The sequence below is a fragment of the Streptopelia decaocto genome (assembly GCF_964273445.1).
Source record: "Streptopelia decaocto genome assembly, chromosome: Z".
In the NCBI taxonomy this organism is placed as follows: Eukaryota; Metazoa; Chordata; class Aves; order Columbiformes; family Columbidae; genus Streptopelia; species Streptopelia decaocto.
In genome coordinates this window covers 56689186-56701485 of record NC_138657.1, presented here as the reverse complement: position 1 = coordinate 56701485, position 12300 = coordinate 56689186, and the positions used below count along the sequence as shown (strand labels likewise).

General features: G+C 40.2%; 1 protein-coding gene across 1 annotated transcript in view; it reads left to right on the top strand.

The window, feature by feature from the left end:
* The window catches only part of ITGA2 (integrin subunit alpha 2), a 70776-nt gene extending 59189 nt beyond the window's left edge, over positions 1-11587 (top strand). Inside the window, exons 24-30 of the mRNA XM_082074097.1 lie at positions 1037-1139; positions 1969-2079; positions 2578-2682; positions 2969-3082; positions 5204-5293; positions 8786-8902; positions 9645-11587. Coding sequence (XP_081930223.1) covers positions 1037-1139; positions 1969-2079; positions 2578-2682; positions 2969-3082; positions 5204-5293; positions 8786-8902; positions 9645-9734 — 730 coding nt within the window. The 3' untranslated portion in view covers positions 9735-11587. The remainder of the gene's footprint in view (positions 1-1036; positions 1140-1968; positions 2080-2577; positions 2683-2968; positions 3083-5203; positions 5294-8785; positions 8903-9644) is intronic.
* Positions 11588-12300: the final 713 nt, after the last annotated feature.

The following is a 12300-nucleotide window of genomic DNA, read 5'->3' as shown; positions in this document are numbered from 1 at the left end:
TCAAGGAAGGGGCCCAGGGCAGGAAGTATGGGGGATTGAAAAGGATCCACAATGAAATATGGAGGACCATAACTGAGAATGAAGCACCTCCGTGAGACTGCACACATGTTAATTTGGGATTGTACCCAGATTAAACAGGGAGAGCAGCACTGGCAAAGAGGATGGATTTGCACTTTGTGCTACAAGAAGAGCTGATGTAGGAATCATGGTAGCTCCTGCTCCTTCCTGATTCACTCCCCAGCTTGCTTTTTGACTGCTCAAATTAGCCTCCTAATGAAAGCTAATGATGAAGTGCAGACACAGTTCTGGGACAGCTCAGCAGAGAAGCTGCTCACAGGTAGCACATGGAGGTGAGGCACTACATAGGGATGCTTTCATCGTCGTTGAGCATGGTCTCAGCTGGCTGAGCCCCTCAAGCATCCACAGGCCCTCACACCACATCCTTCTGTCATACACCTGTAATTTCATGCTGTGGTGGGCTGCAACTGCCCTCATGTTACTTTGGAAATCTAAAATTTTGAAACCCATATGTACTAACAAAAGTGGCCCAGAGGGGATGCGATGTGCACCATGCACACAAGCAGGATGCTGTGTGTGCTTTCACAGCAAGGCAGTGTGGAAACAAGCCTGACTGTGGTCTGTGGCTTTAGGATCTGTTGGTATTTGCTGTTATGGATGTACCCAAGGGGACCACCAGGGGCCCTTTCTGAGGAGAGAGACCACTGCAATACTGAAAGTTGGGGCTTGTGTGTGTGGGACAGGAGTTTGCAGTCTGGCACTGAAGCACCATGGGTTGCAGGAGACTGAGGTCTCATGCAGCCCTCCCATCTTATCTTCACATGTTCACTCCAGCTCTGGGCTTTAGTACAATGCCATGTATTTTCTTAAATAACTTTGTAAAATTCAAACAGTGGTACAAATGACTGATTTTTTCTCAGACTGTACTTGTAACCTGCTTCACTGAGGCACATCCAGTAACATATGTTTTCAAAGCAGCTGCCAAATTGAAATGTATTGTTTTATGGTTGTTAACTAGGCTTGCCAACATCAACTTCTATGAAGTGTACTCTGGTCATAACATTCCTTCCACTGTGAATAGTTTTGAAGATATTGGCCCCACGTTCAACTTCTCAGTTAAGGTTAGTAAATGTTTCTGGTTCTGGTTTGAGAAGCTGCCTTACCTCCTCTTGTAGCCTGGTCCCAAATGTAGTTGAAAAAACACTCCTGATTTCACTGTCTGATTTTGATGCTTTTGAATCAGTCATGTAACAAAAAAATTACAAATAGCTGGGGGATAAATGCTTACAGTCTTTATGGGGTTAAGGATGAAATGTGCACTTACTGCACAAGCAGTATGGGGAGGGACTGATCCTGCACTGTTTACATATTTAGAAGATAGTTAATGCTTAACTTTAGGCCAACTTCCACTGCTTTTTTACAGAGCATGTTTGTCTTCTGCTGACTTGATAAAGGAAAACAAGTCTTCACAGGCTTGGACTTTGAAACTTGAAGTTTGGCAAGGGTTAAGTGCTCAAAGCAGATGGAAGGACTAGCTGGATCATAGCATTTGTTACGTAACTTAGAAAAACTTAGATCCAAATATGCAACATGGAAGAAACTTAAATTATATCCCATTTACATTCCTGTAACTGCTACTCTAGAGGACTAAATAACAGGCCTATTGGCTGTGGCAGAACATTTGCTTTTTGAAACGTATTTCACGGAGTTAATAAGAGCTTTTCTAAGAAAACAGACAGGGGTCTGAGGCTATACAGTACACTTTCTGCTTTACTACTGGCATTATGTAATTACTACCCTTGTAAGTGTCTTAGTACAAAAAACATCAATGTAAAATGAGTGAAGTTCTTCCACACTCATCTGTGATTTCTGATTTTCTTGCTATATCCACTAATTCATGCATTTTTGAGTATAACTACCTGAATTACTTGTGAGTTACTTGCTTTGCAGGTAACAACAGGAAGTATCCCAGTAAAGATGGCATCTGTAAAAATCTATATTCCAGAACTGACCAGCAAAGACAACCCACTGATGTATATAACGGCTGTCACAACAGATCAGGTGATCACTGAATTACATCAACTGCTGTATTTTGGGGTTTAATCAGTACCATAAACATCAGTTATTTCCCTCACAGTATGACTGAGATTCAGAGAATCTATGCCCTTTTTCCTTGTCTCTTTCCCATAAAGGGAAGGGGGAGGACCACGATATCACCAGTACAGTAGTCTATTGCTTGGCAGATGTGGATTATCTTTATGGTCCAGGCCTGACTTTTCATATGACCCTGGAACTATTCAGCCAGGTTATTTGCCAAGTTCCTGGGAAGGTTATAGTAAAAATGGAATTTTTTGATTGGGACAAAACCTTCACGTCAGTCTAGACAGAAAAAAAATACTGTAAGACATGTTTAGTTCTGACCAAAACCACATGCAGTCTTGTAGTTTCCACAATCTAACCTTTGCCACCACCATTTCATCCCAGAAACATATATTATTATAATGACTATAAACTCCTGAGTGTGGTGTCATCCAGTTTCATTCCTGACATATTTCCTAGGCCAGAGGTGTTACTTGTCAAGCTCAGACAAATCCACTGCAAATAGGGAAAAGACCTTATTCTCCATCTTTCACAAAAGAGAACTTCAGAGCTTCTAAAGAACTGGTGAGTAAGACTCAGGGCTGCAGTACCACAGGACAGGGGGGCACAGCTGTGGTGGGGGTGGCATTTCTCATTCACAGTGCAGGAGTGCAGCCTATGGATGTTCTCATACATACTGCATCTGCCTTAGATAGAAGAAAACTTGCATATTCTTCACAGCCTGCAAGCACTTAATTTGTATGCACAGATTGACAAAGGCTAGAGCAAAAAATCTAGATGTTAAAAGAACATTTGTTAAAGTGTATTTTTAATGCATGCTGTTGCGTCTCCTTCCTGTTTTCTGTGGAAGAACTGTAAGAATGTGAAGTGCAGCACCATCGCATGCAAACTGGAAGATGTTATGCTGAAGGGAGAGTACTTTGTGAATGTGTCCACCAGAATCTGGAACGGAACCTTTGCTGCTGTGAGTATCAGCTGCATCTTCATGAAGGATCCAGTACTCAAAATTTTCTAACTCCTGATTTTTTTCAAAGTTCAGTAAAGAGACCTTCCAATCTAGAAAGACCTTCCTTTATTTTACATTGTTGTGTGCACAGAGCTTAAGAAAATTCTGTGATAATGCAATTTTCACAGCTGAAAAAAACATTTTCTGCATCTGCTAAATTCATTCAAGGGGAGCTATAGTTTCCACAAAACTCAGTACAGGACAGCAGAGTACAGTATCGTCATTGCCTGGAAAATAATGTTGCTTTTAGCTTTCGAACATCACAGCCTATGTAGTGATCATTTTAAGTCACATCAATATCAAAAGCCTGCTAGTGCTGCCAGTTTTATTTGTTAGAAAAAGTGTGGAAATTTATTTTTTCTTTTTTATTAGAGTTGGTGTCAAGGATGTTTAAAAATATCCATCAATAATATCTTGATTCTCCCATTTTAAATTACCATGTGTCCTCCAGGATATAACTCATCATGAATTACCAGACTTTTGAAATGAGACCATGTTTGCTTCTTAGCTAGGCAACCAATCAGTCTTGCAGTCCTGGGTTTGCCTAGTGTCAGGAACATGACGCAGTCTCTTAGTTTGTCTGGCGAGGCTTATGGCAGGTATTGACGTTTAACAGCAGGGCTGTTGTCAGCTTTAGTATTCAGCTCAAAAGGAAAAGGTCAGATTGATAATGTAATATACTTATGCAATTGTGTGAAGCAAAGCATCTGTCTGTCTTTAAAGTTTGTATTTTTCAAATCAGCTGGGTGAAGACCACTTGTTAGTGCTGTCAAGTACACAGAAGGTGGAGACCTGAACGAAATGTTGCAGTCATTGCAGGAGAGATGGGATGGAAAGATTGCTTGTCACAGTTTTCCTCTCATCTCTCATTTTGTTATTTTCTATTTGATTGTCAATGTTCAGTGCAAATAATCTTGCAGTCACTCGATAGTGCAGGACATCAGCCTTTTTATTTAATGGCAGTCATTGTCCAAGAAGGGGATAGCAAGCTTGCTGATACCTGCTAAACAAAGCAAAGAAAGATGTGTTTAGGAATTTAAAAAGAACTTTGAATAGTTGCAGGCAGGTTTTTAAACACTGAGGAGCACAGGACAGACTAATTGGGCAGACGGCCACAGTGCAGTCATGCGATGACAATATGCTACAGGGACTGTCAATTTGGTGTGCATGGGCTGCTGTGGACCCACGGTTCCTTACATTCCCTGTGCCAAGCCCATCTTACCTGGCCCTGCCACAGGGAAATGTCTGTGGAGGCAGAATGACAGAGCAAAATGACAGACAGGCATTGCATTTGGGATGGCTGGCAAGCGCTCCTGTGCTGTTCGGGGAGGTGCTGCGGGAAGCAGAGCCGCCTGTGCCCGTGGAGAAGACCTGTGGTGAGCTGGTGGTGGCTGCACAGACACACTCCTCTGCCTCTCAACACAGGCACAGAGTGAAGTGGGATCTGGCTCAAGATCCCTTTTCAAATAGGAATTGGCTTAATATTTTTGTCCGGTTCTTTCTTTAAGCTGAGGGAGCAATGTCAGAATTTGAGCAGTGCAGAGGAACAGATAGTGATAGGAAAAAATAAATGGGGAAAAACAGAAGCATTGGATAGAGGTGATGTGGGGGGGGAAAGGGAAAGAACATCCAGTTTCCATTTCTTTCAGAGGCCAGAGATGTATCCCCATGTGTCTTTCATTGCTGAGATATTTCTCCCTTTCTTACTGTTATTTTTCCCCCCATGTCTTCACTGCTAGCAGTAGTGGCAGCTTTGAAATAGCTATAAAAATTGGTATATAATAAAATTCCTCTGTTTTGCTTGAACTATGTGTTCCAGAAAAAAAAAGGCCGGTTCTCCAGTTTCCTTGCTAAGTAAGAACAGCAAAATTAAATCTGATTACTGATACATTATTACTTTCATAGGCATGTTAGCTTGGGAAAAATAAAAACATCATTTTAATTTTCTTTATACTGTGATTTTTTTTGTGCGTCTGAAGTCTTCTTCATTTCAAAGAAAGAAAATTATTTTAGGATGTCTGCATTCTAATTGATATGCCATGTCATTGAGATTTACAGGTTTTTTATCTTCTTTTTCAGTTATCTTTCCAGACATTAAAACTCTCTACAGATGCAAAAATTGATACACATAATCCTGAGTTATTTATAATTCGAGAGAATACCCTAACTGTAAGTGATAGATAAGTATATTTTTTCAACTTCTCTTTTACTGCATTAAAGTGATAATATCTAATTTTCAGTGTCCTTTAGGAGTACATAGCAAATTACAAACTTTGATGACATTTGATTATGTTGAATTAATGTATCCTTTTGGCTATATAATATCTCCCTTAAGTTACTCAAATGTTTTCATTTCAGCCAACTGCTGTATAAACAGACTTAATCAAAATCTGTAGATCTCAAATAGATTGTAGAACTATCAGCAAAACTCAGTTAGAAACTTCAGAAATTCGTTCAACTTCCTGTTCATAAAAGATGAAAATTTTGACTTCTTTTTTGGAACAGAATTAGTTGTTGTAGATAAATGAGCTCTGGGTAACACTTCTGCAAATCTCATTTATGGTCTTACTTCTGTAAGTGTATTTGGTTTGAAGTTAGTGGACAGATGTTTGGCACAGGTCTCCAGCAAATATACTTAATCTCATTTGTAAAAGAATGTGGAATGTTGGGTTTTTTTTGCGTTTGGAATGGCTGTCATATAGACAATATGGACACAGCTAATCTCAAGAAAGGTCTCCAGACCATCACTGTATTAGTGTAGAATCCTTCTCCCAAGGTTTCCATCTGCTATACAGAAACATAAACAACACTTGAAGAATATATTAGCATTGTGGTGCTGTTATATAAATAATAAAAAGATACCTTGTTCTCTCTTGGCCTATCTAGAGATAGATTTGCAATACTAAGTTTAGATTTATTTTTACAGGATTTACCAGCCTCTTTTATCCATGAAAATAACTAAGGCCATTGAAAACCAACATACAAGTTAGTAAGAGAGTCAAACACCTGTGAGAATGTGTAGCATAGCGGGTTCACAGGCAATGGAAAATTCAGTTAAACTAAATATGTATGAAGACAGTATAGATTTATCTATCTCTATGGGGAAGTAAGACTATAATTCAGTACTATTTTTGTCATTGTTTTCTCATGAATCACTCCATTCTTGTGAAGAGCCTCTGAATAGACCCTTTTGTATTCAGGGAAACCTCCAATGCCTGAAGAACCAAAGGGAATGTATGTGTAGTACTGGAAATAATGCCATGTTTTTGCAGAAAAGCTACATGCCTGTATTTGAAGTGTGCTGAATGCCTCAGCTTTGTGGCATAGTAGTATTTCTTCTAGGAGATGAAATTCATTAATACACAACGCAAATATTCCAATTAATTGCACAGGCTTTTTAAGTAGCTCATAAACCATGTATTTCTAGGTGTTTTTCCACAGTTGGAGCATGATGCGGCCAAATCTGCATTACCAGTGTTTCTGTTGGTGATTTCAGGAGAACCAGAATTTAATTATTCAAATCACTGTTGATTAAGTCTGTTGACAAATAGTAATAAAAGGTAATTCCTCAGCCAGCCATTGAAACATCTGCAGCTGGGAATTTTACAGCAGTGCAGAAGTGGCTGAACAGACCCTGAAAGTTATCCACAGGACTCCTAAGAAACATGGTGGCTTTTGGGGAGGCTTACAGCCTGATCCATACTCGACAGCCTCTCACCCTGTGCAAAGTCTAGGAAAATGTGCCAGCTGGTGGAGGCACACTCTCCCTAGGGCAGACAATTTACTTTCACACTTCAGTGATGGAGTCATTAGCCATCACTGCATGTACTTCTTGGCTGGTCAGCAGTGATAGCCAGACTTTGCCTTTCATGCTTCCTTGGGAACAGGACAGTGCAGAGGCAATCTGAGTTTATTTCCCTAGTTACCCTGTTATTTTTGATGGGGGTGGTAGGATTCATCCAACTTAATATTTACATTAGGCATCCACATCAGAGTTAGCCCTTCTATAAAACTTAATCGGTTGAAAAAATAGGTATTTCTGAGATGCAATCCATCTCGTTTTAAAGACGATAATGAAAACAAGTAGGATGAATTAGGCTTTAAAAGCCCCTACGCTTTTCCATTGGAAGCCTTTTCCATTGTGAATATAATACTAGATGAGGTGAATCCCAGCCGTGGTGTCTTACTGACCACAGTTTGACTTCAGGGAAGATATGTATTCTTAGGCATTAATTTACCTCTCCCAACAGTGCCACTTAACTGGTAATCTAATGGAGAAAGCACTACTAGGCAAACTGCACACACATAGGATACTGGCTCTTCAGTTTGGATGAGCTGGGTTGCTGTGTGGCCAAATGAATTAACATTGCCTTGTGATGCTATGTGGGGAAGCTGCTTAGGTATCTGCATAAAAGCTTTCAGATTTTTTTTCCAAGCTGGAAAGGACTGCCAGCTGGAGGACAGAACATTAACCTGCTATAACCATCTTTATGGTCATTTAGTTAGGAAATACACAAAGCCTGCTTGCCTCAATGAAATGAATACATATAGCCACACCTAGCACAACATTGAAGCCTTCCAGCAGAAATGACTTAAATCACTGAGATGTCAGTCCAGTGCAAGTTTCCCAGAAAGCTGAAGATTAAATTACACCAGACAAATGTGCTGAGCAAGCAACCCTGAAAAAATAAACCAACGTGACTTCTTTTATCATGTTTCAGGAAGGAAAAAACCTTAATGCTAAATGTATGTCATTCCAAGATTAAATCCAAAGATTTGACAGTTCATAAATATTACAACAATATCTCCCTGAGCAACTATGTTATACGTAGCTGTATAGATGGTCATACTCAATCCTACTAGATAGGGTATCACCTGAAAACTAACTTCCAGACACAGTATGCTGTTCTGGGAGCTCTCTGGTATTGCTTGTAGTTCAGGAAGCATAGGTGTGCTAGAAACACTGCTGTTTGACTCATACATCTTACAGCAAAGTCATGCAGTTCACTCAGGAGAACACAGATTAACAAATTCCTAGTGGTTTCCCAGAAGGCAGGAACAGCAAAGGAGACAGAGGTACGTGCCCAGCAGGAGGGAAGAGATTTCAGCAGACACAGTGAGCGCATGATGCTGTCTGGCTTCCATGATTAGTGTTGCCTCCTACAGCTGCTCACCACACATAACAGGCTCTGACAGTGCTCAGTAGGAAGTAGTTCTTCTCCAGCTGATGCAGCAGAAGTCTGTTTTGAGCAGATGGGGCTCTACACCAGGCTATTCCTCGGCAGCACATAAGCATGTCTGTCTTAACTACTGATGGTGTGTCCGCGCACTATGGGAACAACTCTGAAAGACCTCCTGTTACCGGGGAGGCAGGAGGTTGGCAAGAAGAGATTGCTTCTCTGCCTGTGGTGTACAACCATCAGTGATGAGGGCCCTAATCCTTAGCTGGCAATGCCATATGCCATGGTGGTGCAAGGAAGTACCTGTGAAAGTGCTATAACCAGGTAGCAGTGAAAAGGCTGTAATTGCCTGGTGTGTTCCAGTCAGTGATCCTAGAATGTGTGCAGTCCCACTATTCTTGATTAGTCAAGTATTTGGTTTACAAATCCTACTTTACGTGCAGTTAATGTTAACCTTTGACACACAATCCCTCTGTTTCAGATCCCAGTTACAATAATGAAGCCAGATGAGAAAGCTGAGATACCAGTTGGTGTTGTGATTGGCAGTATTTTGGCTGGACTCCTCTTGCTGTTAGTGTTGGTTGCCGTTTTGTGGAAAGTAAGTAGGCGTTTATATTCTTAAAAAGAAAACCAGTAAGGGATAAACACATTTGGGCTATTTTCTTTGCAATCTCTCTTCTCTGGTGCTGAACAAAACTGCACATGTAGTTTGGTGGTATGAATAACATTGCATTGTCATTGTGCCTTCAGTGGGAGCCTTTAGAAGGGCTTTAAAAATCAAAATTCTGAAATGAGGCCCCATAGCATTTGCCAATGTGAAGATGATAAATGAGTTTCCAATGCTTCAAAACAGGAGCTGTGGCGTTTACTTTTTTCATTTTGACACTGTTTGCCTCCTTCCATAACTCTCCAGCTAGGCCACAAACTCCCATGATATTCCTGGTGGGCAAAGCTGGGGATTATAAGCAAGGAGGAGAAGAATATACACTGAACAGACAAAAAGAGAACAGAGAAGGGCAAAAAGTCATCTAGCTTAAGGGGAGAGAAAAGTTTTTCTATATACCATGTGCTTGAAGGGCTCCTGGGCATACCAAGGCAGCCTGAGATGTCTGTATCTTGGTAAGGAGACAACTGGCTACACAGCACTGCTGTTCTGGTGTTCAGTTGCACCAGACAGGGTTTGACGCCAAGGTCCTTTCATTTCACAGTTAGAAATCATCTACAAATCAAGCCTGTATATGTGCTTTATGTATTTCTACCATTACACTATTTAGCTTAGCTGAGAAATTTAACTGTTGATGGCTGACTGTGATGTGGTGTTGCTTCTGTACTTTTTACAGCTTGGCTTCTTCAAGAGACAGTATGAGAAAATGACACAGGATATAGAAGATGTTGATGAAATTGCAGAACTCACAAAGGACAAAGACTGAAGAAGATGAGTTACGGGGATAAAGAGAGGAGATCTGAGCCACCAACAGTAGTTGTGATCAAATCAGTTCTTCAGCTGGAGTGCCTTAAAACTTAGTAACATTTAAACATTTTTAATGAAAGTGTCTTTTTATAGATGAAAATATTTTACAGATTCTACTCTATTGTAAGAGTAACTGCAGGACAGTTTGTGTTTTTCAAAAATGATTTATAATGCCTTTTCTTATAAAGTTTTGCCTTTCAAACAAACTTAGCCCTTAGAACTGGCAGGTCCGGAGTTTACAGTAACCTATTGTGCCAGCAGCCCTTCTCCTGATCCACTGCAGAGTGAAACAAGAGCAATTTGTTTTGGATTATTGTGGAGCAGCATCAGTTCGTAATTCAGTTGACAAGTACCATATGTGTAAAGGACATTTTCTATTAAGTTGATGATGAATGTGTGGTGAATAACGCTTCCAGACTGGGAGAAGAAAACTCATTTTTTCATTGACTAGCTCATTGTTTTAGAAAAATAATTTGCACCAACTAACTGATCAGTCTTAACTGATCTATAAAGTGGGAGCTGCATATGAAGATGTCTGTCTGAGTGCTACAGGAAAACTGGATGGGCAAACTGTTCCAAAAGTTCACCATATTCCTTGCATTAAGGTCACAACTAAATTACTGAAGTACATTGTTTTGGGGAAGTATTGCCAAATGGTATGTATAACTGCCTTCTGCATACTTTCTCTCCGAGAAGAAAATATGAATTTCATAATCACTGACAACATGTTCTCTGCAATGCTGTAACTGATTTTCAGATTTCATGTTGAGAAGCACTACCACTAGTGTTACACTGGGCTTTATGCTCACAGTCCCTCTGACACCAGTTTAGCTTTTGATGGAAATAGGGAAGACAGTCAAGATCTTGCCTTGTATTCTGTACTGAAAGATTCTGCAAGACTAAGAGCATGCAGTGAACTAAAGGGGATGATGACTACGGAAGCATGCACATCAGGGCAGAGGACAGTGAAGATCTAAGCTCTGCAAATTGTATACTGCACTTGTTTCTTTAGCATCTCAGTGCCCTCCAGGAGACCAAAGTTCAGTATGACCTCCTTTATCTGTCACATTTTATTTGGTCCCATGTGTTCATGTCTTGATTAACTTATATTTTATATAGTAAAGTACTGTAGTGCTCTGGAAGGAGCTCTGAGCACAACACTTGGGTGACTTTCTACTGGCTACACGACTAAAGTTTATCACATGCCGTTACGCTGCCTGATTTTAATGAAAAGGCCCACGCTGTTAGACTGCTAACAGTCAGGGGAACTGGCCTTTTGGCTCCCTTTCTCTCATGGCTGGCGGTTATGCTTATAATAGATAGCAAGAGAAGATCTCTGTTTTGTCCTTATGTCCGCTGCCATGCAAGTGAGATTGTTTCCAATTCAAGGTGACTTACTTGAAGAGTGAAGCATTTAAATGTGCCTGATACAGAACATGAAGTCATGTTTTCTTTCTCCCAAAGCTAGATTGTAATTATGCTTAGGCACCTTTCAGATTATTTTCTGAGAGGCTCTTCAAAACCTAGGCTTGAGCACATTTGAAAGTTTTACTCTGTCCTTTTTAATCAGTAATCAGTCAGGAGCCAACCATCTCTTTGGCAAATAACAGCATCATTTGCAGTGACAGATGGAGATGGATTGTGCTCAGTGTAGTTTTGTATGTGTTTTGGATTTATTTTGTATCTACGAAATGTTACATTTTAGGGTGGAGGTTTTTCTACATTCTGAAAAACAATCCAGATTCTGGTCTCGATTGTCAAATAAGCTGAGTTTGTGACCAAAATAATTATGTAAAAAGTGAAAGAAAACAACCATAAAGGAAAAAGAATAAGCTCCTGACTTGTAACTCTGAGGGCAAATGCTCTGAAAGTAAAGATAAAAACTTGTCTGCCTCAATTCTTGTATAAACTTGTGAGGGAGAAAACAAAACCCTACACGTGTACGTGTGGAAAGCTCCTACATAACCAGGGTCATGCACGCCAGGCCAGAGGGGAAATTTCACAACGCAGCAGATGGCAACATCTTTCATTTCTGGTGCTGCCTGTAAGGGAAATTCAGGCATTTGGCCAGATTTCCTTCTTCCACCGTTGGTGGGAGGTACAGGTCAATATCTGACATCCAGCTTCTTTGGGGATTTACAGTTTATCAATTAGGTAGCAATTATTCAATTCACTTGTCTTCACTGCGTTTTGTTTTGTCCCAGACAACAGGATTTCCCCCCAGCCTGGACATAATACTTTTTCCCAAAATAAAGGGAAGGCATAGCAATGGGTGAAGTTTTTGTATCCTAACCACTTCAAGTTACTAGTTTATTTTTCTTTTACAATTAATACTTAAATTGCTAATTCAGTTTTTGTAATGAGTGAGTTTATTGCACTTTTAAGTTGGCACAGCCGGAAATAATGCTGGAAATATTATGTATATTTTGTATTATGCGCAAGGGGTTGGGTTTTGGGTTTTTTAGTTTTACTTTTTTAAACCAGCACATTACAGGTGAAATAATACTCTGAAATGTTGAGCTTCA